The sequence below is a fragment of the Carassius gibelio genome, chromosome B16, assembly GCF_023724105.1.
Source record: "Carassius gibelio isolate Cgi1373 ecotype wild population from Czech Republic chromosome B16, carGib1.2-hapl.c, whole genome shotgun sequence".
NCBI lineage: Eukaryota > Metazoa > Chordata > Actinopteri > Cypriniformes > Cyprinidae > Carassius > Carassius gibelio.
In genome coordinates this window covers 7,388,635-7,412,437 of record NC_068411.1, presented here as the reverse complement: position 1 = coordinate 7,412,437, position 23,803 = coordinate 7,388,635, and the positions used below count along the sequence as shown (strand labels likewise).

At 37.6% G+C, this 23,803-nt stretch overlaps 2 protein-coding genes across 4 annotated transcripts in view; both read left to right on the top strand.

Annotated features, from left to right (window-relative positions):
* LOC127974391 (adenylate cyclase type 3) overlaps positions 1-7,678 on the top strand; it is a 28,167-nt gene extending 20,489 nt beyond the window's left edge. For both annotated transcript variants that reach the window (XM_052577603.1, XM_052577602.1), the window contains exons 11-20: positions 157-244; positions 928-1,044; positions 2,059-2,327; positions 2,600-2,681; positions 2,983-3,141; positions 3,213-3,359; positions 3,460-3,576; positions 4,375-4,501; positions 4,584-4,708; positions 5,109-7,678. In XM_052577603.1, coding sequence (XP_052433563.1) covers positions 157-244; positions 928-1,044; positions 2,059-2,327; positions 2,600-2,681; positions 2,983-3,141; positions 3,213-3,359; positions 3,460-3,576; positions 4,375-4,501; positions 4,584-4,708; positions 5,109-5,291 — 1,414 coding nt within the window. In that variant the 3' untranslated portion in view covers positions 5,292-7,678. The remainder of the gene's footprint in view (positions 1-156; positions 245-927; positions 1,045-2,058; positions 2,328-2,599; positions 2,682-2,982; positions 3,142-3,212; positions 3,360-3,459; positions 3,577-4,374; positions 4,502-4,583; positions 4,709-5,108) is intronic.
* Positions 7,679-8,251: 573 nt separating this feature from the next.
* Positions 8,252-23,581, top strand: LOC127974392 (WD repeat-containing protein 26). Of its 2 annotated transcripts, XM_052577606.1 has the most exons (14): positions 8,253-9,110; positions 10,474-10,573; positions 11,165-11,221; positions 11,305-11,441; positions 13,068-13,165; positions 14,972-15,128; positions 15,572-15,710; positions 17,027-17,167; positions 17,240-17,359; positions 18,194-18,339; positions 18,414-18,492; positions 19,741-19,870; positions 19,945-20,139; positions 21,647-23,581. In XM_052577606.1, exons 1-14 carry the CDS (start codon positions 8,869-8,871, stop codon positions 21,667-21,669), a joined length of 1,764 nt encoding a protein of 587 aa, XP_052433566.1. In that variant the 5' UTR covers positions 8,253-8,868; the 3' UTR covers positions 21,670-23,581. The 2 variants fall into 2 exon arrangements, with proteins under 2 accessions (XP_052433565.1, XP_052433566.1); XM_052577605.1 differs by lacking the exon at positions 21,647-23,581 and having other exon boundaries at positions 8,252-9,110; positions 19,945-20,727.
* Positions 23,582-23,803: the final 222 nt, after the last annotated feature.

The window sequence follows — 23,803 nt, the reverse complement described above, 5'->3', positions numbered from 1 at the left end:
TTTTTTTTTTTTTTGCGTTCTATAAAGGCATCTTTAAAGGCACATTTAATACAAATTAACCTCACTTCTTGTGCAAACAGTATGTGTTCAAAAAGCATTGTGGAAGGAACAGCCGATGTTCACTTTCCCCTGTCTGTGTATTTCTGCTCCGTGCAGGTTGGTTGCAAACTATGTGACTCTGGCCGTAGGTGAAGTCTTGCTTCTCATTCTCACTATCTGTTCGCTGGCTGCCATCTTCCCTCGGGTGAGTTCCTGCTCTTACACCAATCACACAGAACATGTGTCCACTTTCGTACCTGATGCAGATTTCTTGTTTCGCTCAGAAATACGGTAGTAAAGTTGGTTCCAGCTTCTGTGTGATGTCAACTTAAACATGACGGTTTTAGCCCTCAGTATTTAGATTTCCTGAACATGCACGATTATGCTTTCTATTAGTCGCCGGCATCATGATGAAAAATGTTTCCATTTCCAATGCATCTTTGTCGACGTCTCACATAATATTAATAGAAGCAGTCACATGAATGAAGTGTGTTTCCCGAGGCTCTTCCATTTACTGGTGGAGCACGCAGCAGTATATTTGACTCATCCTCATTAGTTAGGTCAACACATTCCCCATTGACTAATAAAGTTCCTGATATTGATTCCCTCTCAAGCACACACACACACAGATTGAGCGAGAACGGAGATAATGTGTTTCTGGAAGGGGAGACGGTCACACACACAACAGATGAAGGACGTATGAGTCCATATGGCTTTACTGAAGAATTTATTGATTTTAAAAAGCATGTTGCTGTGAATTAAATCAATTGTTTCCACAATCACTGTACATGTGGTCTTTCCATTGCCAGAGCAGGTCATGTGCGTACAAGGTTAACAACTTTTGCTGGGATTGGATGTTTATGGAGCTTTTTTGTCTTGTTTTCAAAGGTATTTCCAAAGAGATTGGTGTCGTTCTCCACTTGGATTGATCACACGCGCTGGGCTCGCAACACTTGGGCCATGGCGGCCATCTTTATAGTCACAACGGCCGACATAGTAGATATGGTAAGAGACAAGTCAATTGAGGAAACAAAAGTATGTTTTTTCTAATTCAAGAAATGTATGTGCTTAATCTTAAAAAAAAAAATTGCATTATCATCCTCAGGAAGTCTTTCAATTTATTTTACGTATTTTTGTCTTTAAAATAAATGGCTAAATAAATAAGGATATGTGGACGCAAGTAACAGTGTTGCATATTCAGACTAATTGTAATTTGGGGCCTATGTATGTATTTATAGTAATTTGGTAGGCTTGCAGTTCTCTTTAAATTATTTAAATATATTAATTTCTTTATTTTATGATTAATAATGGTTTATTTTACATGTATTTTATGAATATACTAATTCTGTATAATTGAAAATATCTACATACCTAGCAAAAAATGGAATTACAATAAAGGTAAATCATCATGTGCAACTTTTACAAAGTTACTAGTTATTTAATAGCTCATAAGTTTGTAAGTAGGATTTTAGACTAAATAAGATTCGCTGATTTTATTTAGCAAGGATGCATTAAATTGATCAAAGGTGACAATAAAGACGTTTAGAATTTAAAAAAAAAAAATTTCTATGTCAAATAAATGTGTTTTTTTAATCTTTCGGTTCACCAAATTTTGGGCAAAAGTGTTTTCAGCAGTGATAATAATCAGAAATGTTTCTTGAGCAGCAAATCAGCTTATTATTCTGATTTCTGAAGATCATGTGATACTGGAGACTGGAGGAATGATGCAGAAAATACAGCTTTGGTCACAGAAATAAATTACTTTTTACCATATATTCACCTAGAACCTAGTAAAATTAAATTGTAATAATATTTCATAATATTACTGATTTTACTGTATTTTTATTCAAATAAATGCAGCCTTGGTGAGCAGAAGAGACTTTTTTCAAAATAAAAAACTTTTGAATGCTCGTTCAACTCCAATATTTTATAACAGCAGTGATATTAAATAAATGATAGATTTGAACATCTAAAACAGAGAGTTTTTGCGAGCTGTACTTCTTCTGGTGTCCTCTGTAGTTGAGCTGTCGTGCCCCAGAGTCCTCCGCGGGTGAAGCGACTACGGTCACTCCGGTCACTGCGGCCGCCAGCAGCTGCTCAGAGAATCCTAAATACTACAGCTACATCGCAGTACTGGCTCTCATCGCCACCACCATGCTGGTGCAGGTCAGCCACATGGTCAAGCTCACCCTCATGCTGCTGATCAGCGGAGCTACAGCTGTGGTCAACATCTACAGCTGGAGGGACATCTTTGACCAGTACGACCTGACGCGCTTTAAAGAGTACAGGTGTGTACAGCCCTAATCACAGCCAGGATTAGCAGTACTCCATTAGTATGTGAATCACATCTCAAATCAAGCAGTGTGTTCAGGGTGAGTAAATGACAGAATTTTTCATTTTTGGGTGAACTGTCTCTTTAAGATCAGATCAGACTTGTGATTTTCAGCTGGTGGATTATAAAACTGGGATACATCTCTTCTCTCCTGTTATGTCTAGGTATTAGATTATCATAGAGAAATTGTGTGGCACTTTTCAAGTAATTATTACTTTATTTTTACAGAGTTCATCTTGTGCCCTCCAAATACGCCATGAGTGTGATGATCTTCCTCATGATGGTCAGCTTCTACTACTTCTCCCGACATGTGAGATTTACTTCTCTCTTTCTCTCTCTCTGATTATTAGTTCTCTCAAAATGGAGATTGTGTAATTATTCACTATGACTTTCTTTCTTTAGTGAATAGAACTTTTGAACAATTAGCATTCCTTGAAAATGCCTCATTAGATGTTTGACGTCAATGACATTTAATTAGAAGATGCAGGAAGTGATGTTTGTTGCAGCAGATGACATCAATGCACCTTTTTCTTTTCCGAACAGCTTGTGTAGCCTAGCTTAAATAATAATGACTTACATTTTAGCCTATTCTTCACTCTTTTTTGGCTCAGGTGGAGAAGCTGGCACGCACGCTGTTCCTGTGGAAGATTGAAGTGCATGAGCAGAAGGAGAAGGTGTACGAGATGCGGCGCTGGAACGAGGCTCTGGTCACTAATATGCTTCCGGAGCACGTCGCCCGACATTTCCTGGGCTCCAAGAAGAGGGATGAGGTGAGAAATCCAGCCGCTCAGCCTCACAAATGCTGTCAAACTCAATTAACTTTCCCATGCACATGTCCCAGGAACTCTACAGCCAGTCCTACGATGAGATCGGAGTCATGTTCGCCTCCATCCCAAACTTCTCTGATTTCTATACGGAGGAAAGCATCAACAACGGCGGGATCGAGTGTCTGAGGTTCCTCAATGAAATCATTTCTGATTTTGATAGCGTAAGTACTAGTAATAGGAGTATTTCTCCAAGCTGTTGCCAATAAAGGAGCCACAAGTTAAGACTTCATACTGTTATCTGTTTGCTTTTGTGCTCTTTAGCTTTTAGACGAGCCGCAGTTTCGCTGTATAACCAAGATCAAGACTATTGGCAGCACCTACATGGCAGCATCCGGAGTCACTCCAGACAACAACACCAACGGTTACGCTTGTATGAAGGTAAAGGAGGCACATGTTAAGGAGTCCATCTAGTTCTACAACCCCAATTCCAGAAAAGTTGGGACGTTTTGTGAAATGCCATACAATCAAGAAGTATGTGTTATCTGTTCGTTCTCTTTATTTAACTGACTAAAGTACAAAGAAGAAATTTCCAATGTTTGCACTGACCAACTTCATTTTAACTTGTAAATATAGACAATATTTAGATTTTGATGGCAACTCCAAAAAAACTTGGGACAGAGGCATGTTTAACACTGTGTCAGAGTTTCAAGAGATTCAAGTTGTATTTCTTGATGTAGTAGCAGACTGTGGTACATGACAGTGGTTTCTCCTGAGTACTCCTGAGCCCATGTGGCTATACTTCACACCGCAGCATGACAGCTTCTAATGCAATGCCATCTGAGGGTCAAAGGTCATGTATATTCACCTGAGCTTTCCTGCCCTGCATGTTCTGTGATTTCCCTGAATCTTTTCACAATATTATATATGGTACTTGGTGAAAGACCTAAATTCTTTGCATTTCAAAACAGTTTAACGTGGATATGCTCTAATCATTTCACTTTATTTTGCCTCGGTCCCAACTTTTCTGGAGTGTGTTGCATCCATCAAAATTTGTTCATATTTACAAAATACATTCACGCTGGTCAGTGAAAACTTTGGAAATCTTTTCTGTGCACTTTTGTCAATTAAATCCAAGTTAAAGATCACAGATCACAGATTATTGATGTTATTGCGTTTTACAAAACAACCCAACTTTTCTGGAATTGGGCTTGTAATAAAACATATTTTTCCCAACAGAAAGAAGAGGTTTCGGAGCGGGAACGCTGGCAGCACTTGGCAGATCTTGCTGATTTTGCTCTGGCCATGAAAGTCACGCTGATGAACATCAACTACCAGTCCTTCAATAACTTCATGCTCCGCATCGGTTAGTGGCCTGACGTCCGGCTGTGTGTGAACGACACAGTGATTCACAACGCCTCATGTTTGGCTGTGTGTTTTCTCCATAGGGTTGAATAAAGGGGGTGTTTTGGCTGGTGTGATCGGGGCCCGTAAACCTCATTTTGACATCTGGGGAAACACTGTGAATGTGGCCAGTCGCATGGAATCCACAGGGGTTATGGGGAACATCCAGGTGATGGCTTTCACATCAATGAAACCTTCTGGAAACAGCTTCCCTACATTTAGTTTAGCACCAGGTTTTCTATTACTAAAGGTAGCAATGCTACAGGCTGTAATATCTCATTTGATTATTTTTTTAAATACTAGTTGGCTTGACTTTAGGTGAGCTTATTTCAAAGTAGCTTCCTCAACAATATAAATAGAGCGCTGTATTGAATGAAAGTTAGCCTCACTGTGATTTATCCATCAAAAAGACAGATTTTTCAATTGGCTTTTGGATTATTGCCTGAAATAAATTCAGAGACTGACAGGAGTGTATGATTCTTACACGTTTTGTTCATCATGATAATCTTCAGAAATGAACTAGTTGCCAGAAGGAAACTGTGGCAGCTAAACAAACTCTGCTTCCCCAGGTGGTGGAGGACTGCTACTGCATCCTGAAGGACTACGGCTTCCGCTTCGTCAGGAGAGGACCCATATTCGTCAAGGGGAAAGGAGAGCTGCTCACCTACTTCCTAAAGGGACGTGAAAAACAAGGCTCCTTCATTAACGGCTCATTTGTGACCCTGCCGCACCAAGTGGTGGACAGCTCTTGACCGACACGCGCACACACACTGTCCTACACAAAACTCTTGCTCGCGCACACCTCACCTCGTTCCTCTTCTGCCGAGTACAGTGCTCCAGTAATTAGTACTTTCAAATGTGTTTTCTCTATTTATTAGGCTGAGGGAAGAAATGTTGAGAGAGACTTTCTGTTTATATGAGAGAAGTACTATATAATATACATTTGGAAGTGTGCACAGAGATGAATGAATGAAATCAAACAAGCTGAATGGTTTTATTAAGTTGCTAAAGAGATGAACGGGTTGATTTTAAACTCAAACCGCACCGGATACAATGAACTCTACTGTATATTACACACTGCGCTGCTCAAAGGAAACGATGAATTACCTAGTTTTGTTCTTCTTTTATTTGAAATCATCTCATTATTTAATCCTTATTTAAAGATTACCCTGAAATGTTGTTTACCATTGAGAAGCTTCTCCAAATTCCTTTGTTGGAAAGCATACTGACTGCCTTTGCCTCTTATGAAAGTGTGTGTGTGTGTGTGTGTGTGTGTGTGTGTGTGTATGTTTATGCATTTCTAAAGTCTATAGTCACCTTTTCTTTATTTCTTTATTTTTTACTTCCAACCATTAATAATGGACAAACATGAGGTATTTAAAGTCTGAGACCACATTAAATCATGGGTTTTAACCCTGGAAATAACCGTACAGTTCTAGGATTTTAAAATGTATAAAATACATTGGAAAACAATAATATTAACAGTTGAGGTCAAAAGTTGCAGAATTTGCAAAATATTCATTATTTTACCAAAATAAGAGCAATCGTACAACATGCATGTTGTTGTTTATTTAATACTGACCTGAAAAAGATATTTCACATAAAAGATGTTTACATATAGTCCACAAAGAGAAAATAATAGTTGAATTAATAAAAATGGTCCTGTTCAAAAGTTAAGTTGATTCTTAACACTGTGTTGTTAGATCGAATGATCCACAACTGTTTCTGTGTTTAGTGATAACTGTTCACGAGTCCCTTGTTTGTCCTCAACAGTTAAACTGTCTGCAGTTCTTCAGAAAAAAACTTTAAAAATCCACAAATTCTTTGGTTTTCCAGCATTTTTGTGTATTTGAATCCTTTCCAACTCATATGGACTCATATGTAACTTACTACAGAAGATTCAAATGGGGGGTTGAAAACTTTTGAACAAAATGGAGATGTGTACATTTTTTTTTTTTTTTTTCATTTAGTACTGCCCTTCAGAGGCTACAGACGATAGTAACATGTTTCCCAGAAGACAAAATAAATTTACCCTGATCTTCAAATTCAAAAAGTTTCCACCCCCGACTCGTAATGCATGGGTTTTCCTTCTGGAGCACCAGTGAGCCTTCTGTAATAGTTACATATAAGTCCCTCAGGTGTCCTCAGTGTGAAAAGATGGATCTCAAAATCATACAGTCATTGTTGGAAAGGGTTCAAATACACAAAAATGCTGGAAAAACTAAATTTGTGGATTTTGAAGGATTTTTCTGAAGAACAGCAGGCAACATTATTTTCTCTTGTGGACTACTTAAACATCTTTTATGTGAAATATCTTATTCAGGTCAGTACTAAATAAACAATAACTTGCATTTTGTATGATCCCTCTTATCTTGGTAAAATACTTAACATTTAGCAAAATGTTAAAGGGGGATGTAAATTTTTGACCCCATTAAGTTTTACTACATTTATTATGCTATCAATGTAATTAGTAATAATAAAAAAAAATACTGTACTAAAATCTAAAAAGAAAACCCGAAGCACTTTCACTGGTGGTCTCAGGCTTTTGGACCTCTTTATACATCCTAGTGTTTCTCGCGTGCCAAATACATGCCACTGTGTGCGTCAGTTTGTGGTACTCTGAGGATGCAAGTATAGCAGAGGTGTATGAGTATCACTGTGAACGGGTTCATTGTGCGTCTCATTCATGGGCAGTATTGCAGGGATGAACGTTTCTTAGTTCAGAATATATTCCCTACGGTGTCTTTCCTCAAGGATTAGATGAATGTGCAATAGTTTATTCTTTTACGGCATTCTGCTCTCCGGTACAGTTTTCAAAAGAGCCCTCTTCTCCCAGCAAGTCATATTTTTATATTATGATGTAGAGTTGTAGTTAAAGAGTATTGTACAAAGAGACAGGACGCTAGAGGCTGGATCGGTGTGTCTTATAAACAGTTCATTTATTAACAATGTCATGAACCTTCTCTGTCAGTAAGCAGAAATGCGTTTGATTTTGACTTTCAGATGTTGGAATGGTTTATGAGGGCATGACATTGTGGCCAATCGCTGTGGTTTGATGCAGGATTTTGCTAAAATTTGATATTTTTGAATTATCCTTAGATATGGAATAAAATGGCACTTTGAATGATCTGTTACCAAATGCTGTCTGAGTTTGGTTATTTTAAATGTTTAAATTTGAAATGTTTCATTAAAAAGCATTTTTGAATTTATTCAACGTAATGGCTCACTGTATTCCATTAAAGGTTTGGTAATGTGGTATTACAACATTTTCATCAACAAAATAATTAAAGCAACATATAAAGTTCTGCTGTTTCGAGGAAAACTGATATTTATAATTGATTGAGAGAACAGTTGACAGTTGTTTGGACAAAATAGTTTTTTTAACAATGTTTGCATTACTCCCCTGATATAGTTGTTAAAACCAGGACTTTAAAAGCTTCTTCATTTAAGATTCTGCAGAAAAAGTTGATTTGCTGGTCACCCAGAACAAGTGCCTAAAACTCCTCCAAAACCAGACCAGCAAACCAACTTTTTCAGCAACTTTTTCCTGGTTCAAAAGCACATACAAAAGAAATCTATTAAAATATTAGGGTAACATTTCATTTTAAGGACAGGTTCTCACTATTAACTAGCATGCATATTATTAGCATATTGACTGTTTATTAAACACACGAAAACATATCAAAATTACCATGATATTACTATAGCTTTGTAGACACTGCCTAATTATTTTATATTTTTGATGATGTGCTATATATAAATATTGTTAGGCCTATTTTCAATGTAAAAACAGTCATACCAGCATTATCTGTAACAGTATTATTGGCTACAAAGCGTTTCTGTAAGTCAACTGGAGAAGTACATTATCCCTTGCAGAAAAGAAGTTTTCTCGAGTGTGGCTTTATGATTCTAGAGAGTTCAAGGTTGTTGCGGCGCTTCCGGTGACGTCATCGCGCACCGACCGACGTCCATAATGGACCTGCAGCTGTTCTCTGACAAACAATAACAAGAGCGAGCGGCGGCGGCTTCCGTGTCTGTAACCGCGCTGATATCGAGCCTGTGAGGCGTCTCGACTCTGACATCGCCGGCAAGGAAACTCTGGCCTCCGCTGCCTCCTCCTCCGACTCGGAAACCGGCGGAGCTTCGCCGCCCCCGCGGAAGAAAAGCCGAGGCTCGGCGGCGGAGGGAGCAGGAGAGAGCGGGGCGTCTGCTGCCGGGATCACGGGCCTCTCTGCGGCGTCTCTCCCAACCCCCCACCAGCGCTCGGACATCCGTCTCAATCACAGCCTGCGTTCGCGCAGATCCGCCGCTGTAAACGCGCTTTATAAGATGCAGGCCAACGGGACCGGAGCACAGGAGCCGGAGCAGGAGTCCTGCAGGAACGGGGAGTCCTCGACCTCCGCCGCGGGAGCGGTGCACTCCAACGGGCTGCTGTCCTCCGCGAATAACGGACTGCCGTCCACCGAGAGCCCTGCGTCTGACAGCAGCACGAAGAAGAAGAAACGACTGTCCCAGAGCGACGAGGACGTGATCCGGCTCATCGGACAACATCTCCACGGGCTGGGACTCGAGTAAGTGAAGCTCCGCAGCGATCAGCGGGTTATTACTGGATCGGTCACGGTGCTGTCAGTGCGGCTCTGACCGTGTCAGTGTGTTTCATCATGCTGTCAGTGGTTTTTCTGATTTATTAGTGTTTTGACGATGGTTTTTGTAACGTGTCAGTGCTGCTGTTACTGTTTTCATAACAGTGTCAGTGTTTGTGTTGTTATGATGGTGTCAGTAGTGTTTTTCTACCAAGTCAGTGGTTTTATTTTTTTTTTATTTTTTATAACAGTGTCAGCAGTGATTGTAATATTTGTATTTTGTAAGTAACATGTCAGTGAATTATTATTATTATTATTATTATTATTATTATTAATATTATTATTTTAGATTAGTGGTGTTTTCATCTTTTCACAATGGTGTCAGTAGTGTTCTTGTGATGTCACTGCCGTTGTTGTTTTCACAGCTGTGTCAGTAGTGTTTTGTACAAAATCAGTGCTTTTAAGGTTTTCTAATAACAGTGTCAGCAGTGAGCGTAATTTTTATATTTTGTAACATGTCAGTGGATTTTTTTTTTTTTTTTTAAGAATACTGAGTAATGTTTTTGTACCATGTCAGTGGTTTTTGTGTTTTTTAATAAGTTTCAGTGGTGTTTTAGTCTTTTCACGATGGTGTCAGCAGTGTTTTTGACATGTCAGTGGTGTTTTTGTGTTCTCATGACAGTGTCAGCAGTGTTTTCTGCTTTAATAATAGTGTAATAATAGTGACTGTTAAGATGTTGCTGTGGTATTTTTTGTATGTTCATGCTAATGTTTCTCTAAATTGCCAGACACTATAATATAATATTGTTTTAGACCATACAGTATAATTTAAGATACTGTATAATTAAAGAGCCAGGACCGGACAGAGTACACAAGACCTTTAAAATAACAAAAATAACAATAAACAATAACTTAAAAAAAAAAAAGAAAAAAAATGTACGTGTATTTATACATGTCTAGTTTATTAGTTTACTAGTTAAGTTGTTATTGTTGACAAGGTAGAACCAAGGTAAATAGCTTTACTGCAGTATGTTTTGCCTAGTAAACAGTCCTGTTCTCTTTTGGTGTAGAGAAGCAGGTGAATTAATGCTCCGCACAGTTTATAGTGAGTTGAGGAGGAAAGGTGCTCCTTTCTAGGAAATGACACATTCAGGAGTTTATATGTTATTTATTATGTTCATGAATCAAACACTGCCTTCTTGTTGCTAGGAGATTGAAACTGTGTGTGTGTGTGTGTGTGTGTGTGTGTGCGTGCAGAAGTATAACATTCTGAATCACTTCTGTAATCCTGAGGCTGTGAAGAGACCATGAATTCACTTCACAATATTTATTAACATCTTCCATGTTTCAGTCAAACGGTGGACCTGTTGATGCAGGAATCGGGCTGTAGACTTGAGCATCCTGCTGCTACCAAGTTCAGGAATCATGTGATGGAGGGAGAATGGGAGAAGGTGAGTCTTCACGTGGCCAGTCTGTTACTCTCGACATGTTCTGACATGAATGGCCATGCTAGGGAGTGATTGACATGTGTTTACAGTAGCACTTTCATAGCACTAAAGTAGTTTAAAGAAGGGCATGTACTACTCGGATACAAATCTCTGAGTAACACGCATGATTGTCATGATGACAACCTTTATTCATCATCCATCTTTTTAATCACTGCATTTAAGCAAGTTGTTTCTTGTTATTTAACAATTACATCTTTTTATAGTATACATGCTGGCTCTCATACATGATGCACATTTTTTTTTTTTTTTTTAATCGGCAACAGTTTTATAATTTAACTACGGGCTTTAGAGGATGATTTAGTGAATAATAGCTCATTAAAACAGTTCGGAGGAATCGGAGCTGGAACCAGAATCATTAAACTGCTTATGATTTCCATAAATAGCTAGTAGGATTACTCCTTTGTGTGTTTCTAAACTTTGCTCTTTTTGTGTTTGTAATGGTCATGTGGGTCACAACGAGCCAAACAAGCATCAGATAAGGGTTTGTGAACATGTGAAAGCTCAGTTAATGTGTGTGTGTGTGTGTTCTGTCAGGCTGAGATCGACCTGAACGAGCTGAAAGCACTGATGCACTCCCCCAGCGCTGTGGTGGTAAGAGTCACACACCTCTGATCACACACACCTCTGCACATCGCTGTATGAGCGTCCTGACTGCTGTTCTCCTGTGTGTCCAGCGGATGAAGTTCCTGCTCCTGCAGCAGAAGTATCTGGAGTATCTGGAGGACGGGAAGATTCTGGAAGCGCTGCAGGTGCTCCGAGCCGAACTCACGCCCCTGAAGTACAACACTGAACGCATCCACGTCCTCAGCGGGTATCACACACCACTACTATTTTGGGGGCATTAGAACATTGACGTCATTTCCTCATTTGTCTGAATGTCTTATTCAAAGGCATCCTGTCATAAGAAAGCAGCTGAAAGAAATTCTGCCTGTGTGCTGCCAGCTCCAGATGTTCAAAATATATACATTTTATGCTTTTAAGAACCCTCCAAAGAATTGTGTACTCTACTAAAAAACTTATTGTTACAGTGTAATTAGTACAGAGTAATATAAATGAACTCATGTGCTTTATGTAGGGTTTGGTTTTGGTAATTATGCATTTTCTGTTCATGTAACAACTACACTGCCAGTCAAAAGTTTTGAACAGTAAGTCTCTTCTGCTCACCAAGCCTGCGTTTATGTGATCTGAAATACAGCCAAAGCTGTAAAATTGTGAAATAATTTTACTATTTAAAATAACTGTTTTCAGTTTGAATGTATTTTTTATTTCTGTGACGCAGGGCTTTATTTTCAGCTTCATATCCATTCTTCAGTGTCACATGATCTTCAGAAATCATTCTGATATGCTGATTTAATTTTTAAGAGTCGAGTAGGTCATGAAAAAGTTAAATTGGTCTGATTTTAGACCTCAGTGCAGGGTAATTATTGCTAACAAAAAACTAAAACCAAATGACTAAATTAAAGACCTTTTAAAAGTGATTTTATTTCAGCCAGTTGTCAAAGCAAACCTTCTCATTTTTTTATTTAATTTACTAAAATAAATCAAACTAAATAAACTAAAACTTGCATAAACATTTTTAAAAACATGCAGACACAACAAAATCACTCCAATCTTAAAGCAAAATCCAATTGCGATTTTATATCCCGCATTTCTGACTTCCTTTCTCAGAATTGTGAGATATGAACACGCAGTTGCATTTTTCATTTCTGAGGGGACAGTTTTCTTGTCACTATTGCGAAAAGTCACTATTGCGAGACGAGCGAAGTGAGATAGTCACTTTTTTATTCAGTGATGGAAACAAGCTTCCTTAAAAAAAAAAAAAAAATCGAATTAAAAAAATAAACCGAATCGGCCGATAACGGCTTTAAATATAAATATCGGCATCGGCCTGACATGAAAAATTATGCCGATAAGAGCAATACATTAACTCACACATGCTAGCAGTTAGGTCAGTTATTGATCTAGTTTTATATTTTTTAAAGAAATTATGAGCTCTAAAAGATTTTAAGTATTTGTACAACTCTTTTGCTATAGACCGTATACAAATGTTAAATCAAAAAATAAAATGTAAAGGTTACAACTGCATCTTTTGGAAAAAAAAGGTGAAAAAATGCAGTGATTTTTAGGTTTATTGTTATTTTCAATTCTTCAATGTACTGTCATTATAAAATAATTTTATTATTGTTTATTTAATTCTAAATAAGTTATTGTTAAAAACGAACCAAAATGTAAAATAATTATATATCGGTTATCGGCCAAAAAGAGTTGAAAATTATCGGCATATCGGATATCAGCAAAAACCCAATATGGTGCATCCCCTCACAGTTAAAAGCGACTCACACATGAAGCATAGAGCTTGTAAGAGAGTCTGACAGCTGTGTGGCTCCAGCCTGATGTGATCAGTGTGTGCTGTTGTTCATCACGCTGTCTGCTGTAGGTACCTGATGTGCAGTCTTCCCGATGACCTGCGAGCTAAAGCCGAGTGGGAAGGCAAAGGGACGGCCTCGCGATCCAAACTCCTCGACAAGCTGCAGAGTGAGTTCACATGAACTTTCCCTTGACTCCTGTAGCTATAACTAATACATTTAGGGGAAATATCAATAAGTGGGCAAATTGACTTTTAGATCTATTCTCTGATCATTTGGACACTTGACCATAATGTTATTTTTTTTATATTAATTAATTATTATACCTTGATTATTACACAGAGGAAAAAACATCAACACGATTGCTAACAGGACTGAAATAAAAAGCTGAAGTGGGATGTTGAGGTTCATTTTAGTGTTATGTCAATGATGCTCTCTTTTGTAGTTTGAACAAACTGGATATTTTAACAAAATATTCGACCAAACGCTCACTGCTGAACCTTACTGAGGTCAGTGCTGCTGATGTCACTTCCTGGAGGATGATGTCGTTCAGGAACTGCTGTTAGTTAAAGAGATATTATAAAAGACTAACATGAATGGGTGTGATATTAGGGAGACTGGGCTTTTTAAAAATTGCTTCTAAATCTTTTTGTAAAATTATTTTCTTTCAGTTGGCACAGGTTTTGGATTTAGTTTTTATCTGAGCAATTTTTGAGTGAAAAATAATAATTTATGGATAGTTTTGGCAATGTTCAGGTCCATAAATCAATTTGAAAAAGAAATACAAAATACAAAACCTGTGCTAATAAAAGAAAAGAAGTTGATTAATAGTCTAAATCCAATAGTTAGTAATAAAATATCATAATGAGAGATATTTTTGAACGGGAAAGCCACAAGTCTAACAAGGTGAAAAATACAAAAAATTACAAACATAAAATCAGTAAAATCCTCTTCGAATTAAAACGACTGAAACACAACGTGAGGGTTAAACTATTCACCAGCTAAAATATGTCCTTGATAGTGTTTTGCTGAAAACTTTACGGTTAATAATTGTTCTTATTAAAGATCTTCTCTACACAAAATGTCAACATTGGCTTAATTATTTAATTGAAATGATTTATCATTCACCCCCAAATGTTCATTTAATTGTTATAAAAAAAAAAGACATTTCTGTATTTTCAGAAAAGTGAGTTTAATATTTATGAATTTAGGTATGAGAGGCTGTGCTATATTTGTGACTATAGTTACAAGTTGATAGACAAAAAATTTTTTGTTTATTCAGCAAATTCATTAATATACAGCATTTCCCACAGATGACACTCTGTGTGGTGGCACTTCACCTGGGAGAAATATATATGTATATAATGTAAATATAAAACAGCAGACTGGCTTATTGAAAGTGCAAATTCAGTCTCTGCCAGCAGGAGGCGCTTTAGGAGCGGCAGAACTAGTGGTTTCCCCAGTAACGACTGTAAACAAACTGCATGAATGCTGCTTTATCACTCATTATAGAAAAGATGAAATGAAAATGACATCAAAAAAAGATACATTTATATAAAAACAGCCAAGCTGCATTTTTACTTTGAAACGCGCAGTGCTCATGTTTATTCAACGAAATCAAAGCCTTTTGGGAAAATTATTTTCTATCTGAGAATTATTTTTATAATTATTTGTTTAAACATTATTAACATGATTCACAATTTGATTCATTCTGTTCACTCCCTCCTCTCTTCATCCCTTCTTTTTTCCCTCTTTTTACAGTTTCATGTAATTCTTTTCTTCAGCTAGGGTTCGGGTCAGTTCTGTTTCAGTTCAGCCAATCCAGGAGATGAAATTAATCAGGGTGGAGGAACCTGAGTAGTCTCAATCAGAGATGTGACTTTGACTTGATGTCCTGTGTTGGCTGAATTGAGATGAAACTGAGTCTAACCCTGCGTGGCCTCTGCTCCATCTCTCTCTCGTGTCTCTCTTACAGCGTTTCTGCCCCCGTCTGTGATGCTGCCGCCCCGTCGTCTGCAGACGCTCCTGCGGCAGGCCGTGGAGCTGCAGAGAGACCGCTGTCTCTACCACAACACCAAACTGGACAGCGGACTGGACAATGTGTCTCTGCTCATAGACCACGTGTGCAGCAGGTACAGCTTGATATGAACGAGGTCAGACATCAGCTCTGTTCCGAGCTCTAGTGAGTCTGCTAGCATTGTTTTAATATCTGGTAGCACTTTAGATTAGGGTTAAGAGTTTTCCTCAATAAACTCCTGATTTGCTGCTTTTTGATAGTAAGTAAGGTAGTTGTGTTAACTTCTTTGAGTAGGCAACATGCTATTATTATAATTAACTTAGCAACATCAAATTTGTTTGTCTTCTGATACCAAAATTAGTGTGAGATTTCAGATTTCAGTCCTGAAACGGCTCGGCTCACTTTGTGTTGGAACAGAGAAGTAGTCTCTATATATCTATCTATCTATATATATATATATATATATATATATATATATATATATATGAGATTGTGGCATTGCATTTGTCAGTGTAGTCTGATGTAGGCTCTCTAAAAAGCATTGACTGTGATCTCCAGGAAACAGTTCCCCTGCTACACCCAGCAGATCTTGACAGAGCACTGCAATGAAGTCTGGTTCTGTAAATTCTCCAATGATGGCACCAAACTGGCCTCGGGGTCCAAAGACACAACAGTCATCATTTGGCAGGTGGACCCTGTGAGTGACCTTTCCCTGATGAAATAACCAGTGCTGGATAGATTACTTGTACTGATTCCAAAGTACATGAGAAAAGTTGTAGTCTGTAACATAATCCATTACATTACACATTTGAATTAATATAAGCAGACTACTTTTTGAATTTACTTTTCATTTATCAAATTGATTTAAAAAAGAAGATATTGTACCATATTGATATAAAATTATACAGAAAAAGAAAATGTTACTTTTGCTGTTATTAACAACATGAACTGTTGTTTAACACACGTCAATTAAAAATCACAATATATCAAGGTGAAGGAGCTGCAGGGAGATAATTAATTTAATGAAATCATAAAAATGTAAAATAAATGGTTTTAGAATAACAATCAAAATAAAAAACTTACTAAAAATAAGAAATATTTTATGTGACCATTGATTAACGTGAACCCTGAACATGCAAATGTGTTTCTTAATATAAACGTATTACCTTATAATATTAAGGAAAATTTTTTAAAAAGAAGAATAAGGGAGAATGAATCAATTATGATTAATTTATTGCTATCGTGTGAATAATGTAATCAGTAAAAAAGTAACTAATCTGATTATGAATACTTTAAAATGTAATTTATAAAACGGATAGATCTGGTCCTTGATTTCAATTAGTTGAGCCGCATTCAAAGCTGTTCAAAGCTAACATGCTCCTCGTCTTGCCTAACAACGCCCCTTAGCTGTCATAAATTCACTGTAAACTAGGGATGCTCGATATTATCAGACCAATATCGGAATCGGCCGATAACGGCTTTAAATGTAAATATCGGCATCGGCCTGATATGAAAAATAATGCCGATAAGAGCAATACATTAACTCACACATGCTAGCAGTTAGATTAATTTTTTTAAACAAATTATGAGCTATAAATGTTAAATCATAAAACAAAATTTTAAATGCATATTTCTGAAAAACAGGAAAAAATAACACTGTGATTAATATAGTTTATTTATAGTTATTTTCAAATCTTCAATGTACTGTCATTATAAAATAACTTTATTTTTGTTTAATTCTAACAAATAAGTTATTTTTAAAAACTAACCATAATTAAAAATAGTTATATATTGGTATCGGTTATCGGCCAAAAAAAGGAGTTATCGGCATATAGGATATCGGCAAAAATCCAATATTGTGCATCCCTACTGTAAACCACGGCTTCTTGGGGCTTATTGCTTTAATAATCTAATTACAAGTACTTAATTTTGGAATCTGATTACGTAATCCAGATCACATGTAATCAGTTTCCACCCAGCACTGGAGTCTGATGGTCTGAGGTGTTTTGGCAGGACTCTCACCAGCTCAAGCAGCTGAAGACGTTGGAGGGTCATGCCTATGGGGTTTCCTATCTGGCCTGGAGCCCTGACGACACGTATCTGATAGCGTGCGGCCCGGACGACTGCTCCGAGCTCTGGCTGTGGAACGTGCAGGTGAGGGTCTCGCCCGCTCAGGTTCCTTCCACCGGCTCGTCTCGTGTTTAATCCGCCGCTCTGCTCCTCCAGACAGGGGAACTGAGAACTAAAATGAGCCAGTCCCATGAGGATAGCCTGACCAGCGTGGCCTGGAATCCAGACGGCAAGCGTTTCGTTACCGGAGGTCAGAGAGGCCAGTTCTATCAGTGTGTAAGTACTACTGTACATCAACAGTTCTCGCGTAGAATTAGGTCATATTTCAGCTTGACATCAAAAGGAAAAAGTAAGAAGTAGTGAATGAAAATAGTCATTTTATTTTGCATTAGGCAGAATATTGGTGTTTGGCAGTAACTGGATATACTTTTTTTATGCACAATTCTACACAATTTACCTTTTTTCAAGATCAAATAATCTCTTTTTAATTTATTGATCAAACAAACACTGATATTTTTTTTATTATTAAAACCAGCTTACATTATATAGAATATAGATTTATTATATTAAAGTATATTATATTAAATTCTAATTTATTATATTAGAATATAGACATTATATTAAATATAGATCAAAAAAAAAAAAAGCACTGCTGTTCATATATTTGAGGTCATAAGATACAAAAAAGGCTGAATTTTTAATGAATAAAAAATACAATAAAAACCGTAATATTTTAAGATATTATTACAGTTTAAAATAACCATTTTCTGTGTGAATCTATTGTAAAATGTAATTTATTCCTCTGATCAAAGCTGAATTTTCAGCATCATTACTCCAGTCCAATATGCTGATTTGCTGCTCAAGAAACATTAATATTATTATCAGTGTTCTGGAAACCATGATATAACTTATTTTTCAGGTTTCTTTGGTGAATTGAAATGTCAAAATGCATCCATTTATTCAACTTACTCAAACCAAACCTTTAACAAACTTGTGCGTGTGTATATTTTGCAGTGAAATATGAGATTGACCCAGTGAGAGTTCTGGTGCAGTTTAAGGCACACATTGCTAAGTGATGGTAAATGGTGACGTGTTGATGTTATCGGTCAGGATCTGGACGGAAACCTGCTGGACTCCTGGGAGGGCGTCCGTGTTCAGTGTCTGTGGTGTGTGAGTGACGGCAGGACAGTGCTGGCCTCTGACACACACCAGCGCATCCGTGGATATAACTTTGAAGATCTGACCGACAGGAACATGTATGTTGACTGCGTTTCTCACTCCTAGATCTCGTTACAGCTTTTGGTGTGAGTTTGATTGTGGTCTCTCACAGAGTTCAAGAGGACCATCCGATCATGTCCTTCACCGTGTCAAAGAGCGGGAGATTAGCTCTGTTAAATGTCGCAACTCAGGTGAGTGTGAGAACACGAGTGTTTCATAATTTGGAGCTTTTTTGCACTGATGCCTCACTTATTATTATGAATTTGTTATGAACTGTCTGAGATCGTGGTGTGATTCTAAAGATCTACGAATAAAAGTGCTTTCAGGGAATCACCTAATTATGATTCTGACTTGAGAATTCTGAAGTTCTTATAGAACTCTTCATTGCAATTTTCGGAATGTTGATATAGTTATGAGTCTTGGTGTGGAACATTGTTCATTGTTAATGCTTTAACTGCTATTAAGTCAAATAACTTTTTTGTAAACCTTTACCACATTACATTCGTTTTTGGTGATGCCGCTCATATCCAATAAGCCCAATCCCAATTCTACACCTTAGCCCTTCCCCTTTCCCCTACCCGTCCGTTACGTTGCGTTCACGTCACGTCACGTGACTATTCTCTTTTGGTTGGAGGGGTAGGGGAAGGGGAAGGGTCAGACAGCCCTTCAAACGAAGATATTTTGGGACCAAACTTCAAATGAAGGGGTATGAATTATCTCGGCAACATGGCTGCTACAGCGAACAAAATATGTAAAAATGTAAGCTTTTTTGGCATAAATAAAGATTTTAACGAAAAGTAATCATTTGTTTTATGTTACATTCAATTGTGATTCATATTAAGCATATGTCTGATCAGGGTGATAACTGCCGTTGACTAATCCCCCCAATAATTAGAAATCGCTAAACCATTTTCTCAAATATTGAGAGACAGAGAGAGAGAGAGAGAGAGAAATGGAGGTTGCGTGTATTTCTCTTTTTAGAGTGAGTTTACTTAAACCGTGATTGTGTCCTCTCGTCGCTGGAAAATATAATGTAGTGATTCCGTATTTAAACTGTATTTAATAAAAGTCGTGGGGCAGCGTTGACAAGTTTATTTTCTCCTGGATGTGTGAGCTGCGCGATTTCTGATATGTATGTGTGTGTGTGTGTGTGTGTCAGTAAGCAGCTCATTAATACAGAACGATAATTAAAGGCTCTAATGCACACCAGCACACCAGTATATGTGTGTATTGTAAGAGCTAGATGACAAATTATGACGTATGATGGCATAGTAGTGGTGTCCCAATCCTTAGGGGAATATTTTTTCTCCCTTACCCCTTGATGCTCTGTTTCAAAGGACAAGGAGAAGGGATAGGCGGAGGGGTAGAGGAAGGGGAAGGGGTATAAAATAGAATTGGGATTGGGTCTTAGTCTCAGTGCTGAGTGTTGGTGTCTGCAGGGAGTTCATCTGTGGGACCTGCAGGACCGCGTGTTAGTCAGGAAGTACCAGGGTGTGACTCAGGGCTTCTACACCATACACTCCTGCTTTGGCGGCTACAACGAAGACTTTATCGCCAGTGGCAGTGAAGGTAAGGACGTCTGCGTCTCAGTGTAACGGACTGAAGGCATCCAGCAGAGATCTGATCTGTGTGTTCATCTCTAGATCACAAAGTGTACATCTGGCACAAGCGCAGCGAGCTGCCCATCGCGGAGCTGACGGGTCACACGCGCACGGTCAACTGCGTGAGCTGGAACCCTGTGCTGCCGGGCCTGATGGCCAGCGCCTCGGACGACGGCACCCTGAGGGTCTGGGGTCCCGCACCCTTTCTGGACTCGCAGGAGACCGAGGGGCTCACCGGTAAGAGTCAACATGCTGCTCGTTTGTTGTAACGACAAATTGTTAAACTCCATCTGAAAAATATTTGGCTGGTAAACTATGAAACAAGTTTAAACAGCATTTTGTTATTATTATGCATGATTTTTTTATGAGCTCATATGAGTCAGAGATTTATATTTGCACTACTGTACCACTGGGACATTTAAAATTAGCTTGCAAAAGCAAAAAAAACCTAAATGGAATAAAATAGTATTTAACGAGTTGAACTTAAATATGCACATTCCAACATTACACATTCAAATAAATTGAAAAATTAAAAACAGTAAACCTGAAAACAAAATAAACACATGGACAAATAACACGTCCACTACACAGATGAGGTAATTACAGTTAACTGAAACTATAACCTTAAAAATAAATTAATAAATTGTTACTTGAAATAAAATCAAATTTAATAAAAAAAAAAAAAAAAAGTGAACTTCATTTCAGCTAGTTGCCTGGTCAGTAACGTTTCTCATTTCCCCTTCTCATTTTTGTTTAGTGTTACTGAAATAAAAATAACAAAACTAAATTAATTAAACTATAAACTGTATAGATATAAAAAAAAAATGCACAAATGTTTAGTAAAATTAAGAATGTGGCTGGTATTAAATATTAAATAGGATTGTCATGATACTAAAATGAAAATATACAGTTAAATAAATTTTTAGTGTGTACCTGGCTGTTTTCATCAAAATCTGAAGTGCAGTGGAATTAAAATTAGATTTGAGCTGAACATCTATGTGCTAGTGTATTCATAACTCAACGATATCTGATAAAAAAACTGTAAAATTACAGTTCTGAATTTTCCAGATTTTTAATTACTTTTTTTTAATTGAGAAAGACAGACCAACTGAGCTACCAAGTTCTTAGTTGATGGTAAATATGCTTTGATGCTTATTGAAGAAATTTGTTCGCATTTTCATATATCATCTTATTTCAACCGTATTCATACTCAGCAGCAAGAACACCTGATAAAACTACATTACCCATGATTCTGCAAAGAAAGCTTCTCTAATCTGAGAATTAGACAAGAAATTCACACTAAAAAGACTAAGGGCACTGCGATCTCTCTGCATTCTCAAACTGTATGCATATTTTTTTAATGGGAATTAGCAAGTAGCAAATTATTGTGTCACCTGCTTGAACTGCTTGTTTCAGTAGGAAATGATACAGGAACAAAAATGTAATTTGTCAAATCATGTCTTGTAGACTTTCGAATTTTCATAACTACATAAACTAAAGCCAATATGGAATATCAATAAGGAATACAATTTTATATATAAATAAAATATATAATTGTTTTTTTTTGTTTTTTAACTAGCTAATTTGCGACGTAAAAAATGTCGAATCTGGACTTTGTTTTATATATATACAACTCCTATCTGTATCTTTTAAACATGCTTCTGTTAATCAAGTGGCTTTCAGATTGAGGAATGAAACTGTTGCTGTGGTTGTGGTCTCCATCTGTGCTTGTCTTCTCCTGTAGAGAACTATAGCATGGACAGTTGATGTTGACTCTGGAGCAGATGTCCACTTTGGAAAATGTACAGTGAGACACACTATAGACTTTGTGAATGAAGAATGAAGTAAATCTAACAGCAGACAGATGTTTTCTCCTGGCGGTTTCACATCCCCACCCGCAGCGCAGCGGACACATGAAGCCGGCGGCTGTCCTTCATCATCTGACTTCACATCCGTGTGGCGGCACCAAACGCACACGCTACACGCCTCACCGAGGACACGCCCCCCTCGGCTCAAGCTCCTCCCCCTCCCCTACACTGCATCCTGAGTGGACGACTGCCTCCTGAAGCCACACCCACACACACACCAATGGACAAACATCGCTCAGATCGTTATTTATTACGGCTTTAATTTATTATTGTGAATGAATCAAGGCCTCAGGCTTGCTTTGTGTTCTGTACAATATTGACTTAGCGAGGAGACAAAAAAAATGCAAACTCTCGCACGTGTCGGAGAGAGAACAAAGCATATCTTTATTTTTCAGCATGAACTTCTTTTAGCCACCTCGTATGCTTGAACGTACGTGTCTTCACCAGCAGAGATATAAGAGATTGTTTTCGTTTCCCTCACGACTATTTTAAATGACTGAATTTACAGGCATTTTTTTAACTGATTGATAATTCGTTTCGATTTCGAAAAGTCCAATCATGACACCAATATTTTTCATAGTTTATGAGACTTTATTCTGAGAGCGGGAAGTGATGGATTGCTATTCTTTAGTCTTGAGATGTAAGATTTACGAAAACAGACGCATAACAGGACAGGACAAAACAGGTTGTTTTATGGTCAAGGGGTTGAAGACTAACTAAGCTACGCTCGCTAAGATGCTAATGAGACACAAATGAGCCGACGTCACGTTCCACGTGTAAATACGGGCCTGCAGCGTGCGTACTTTGCCTTCGTTAGGTGTTCGTAACGTGCATGAGGTCATTTTTGCAGTGAATGTTCAGGCTCTCTGTGTGAGGCGAGTGATTTTGTTACGGTAAGTTCGTCAGAACGGACACATAAATGTTTCGGAGTTCAGTTTCCATGATGTTCGGCCCTTTTTTGTTCTCCTCTTTGGTCTTGTTTCCTCTAGTATTATCACATATTATTTACGTTGTTCTTTATTTCGGACATATATGATTACTCATCAGCTTTTTTTAGTTTTATTGGCTTTTATTTTGGGTTATTTTTTTATTTTATTACCTTTTCCCTTGTATTATCATATAACGGATGTCTTGGCAAGTGGCCTCTTAAATGCTTTTTTCTATTGGTGAATTTCTTGTACTTTCGTACCATATGACACATTAGTACACGCAGGTGTACCCCTAAGGATTTAGGTATTTAGAGTGTCATCACTCGCCTACTATGATTCATTCTGTAATTATGTGCTCTTCATAAACATAAATATGAAGAATCTATAGATATATAAATATGTGTGTGTATTTCTTGCCATGTACCCTCCCTTACAAATGTTAACCGTTTCTCACCTGCATCAGGTAAACTCCTTGTACAGGTTATTTGCTCCCTGACCAGCCGAACCTGTTCCTTTAGCGAGGAGTGACGCGCACAAACAAAAAGACAAAACAGGTGCATGCAGAAACACCCTCACATATATGTGAGATCTCACCGAATTGTGGTGTTGTACGTTCTGGTTTATGCAATTGAACTTTCCTTCTGAATATTTGTGTTTCATTTCATTCTTAGTTTGACTTTCTTGTGCTCTTGAGACGGGGTGATGGTAACGGTAGCGCCCCTGGTGGAGTTCTGGGCTATGACTAAGTTTATTGCAGGTTTTGAGGATCTGTTTTGCATTTCAGTGTGTTATTATTCTAAGTGATTGTACTATTATGTAATGTTCTGTAGGAGAGGTGTTATGTATACATACTTTCAATAAAGCATTCAGGGTTTTAAACTATCCGGAGTAAGCCGTTACTTTTGTGGTTTTTGTTCAAACTTGGCATCAATCCTGTAGACATCATATAAGAACCTGTTAGATGAACTGGAATGTTTATGGCTTTTAAAGATTTTTATATTTTCTTAATTGCAGACCTGGAAATAAACATTTTATTCACGTTTTTAGTTCTTTTAACAGTAAAACCATTAAGAAATTGTTTCGATTACTAACATAACCACAGTT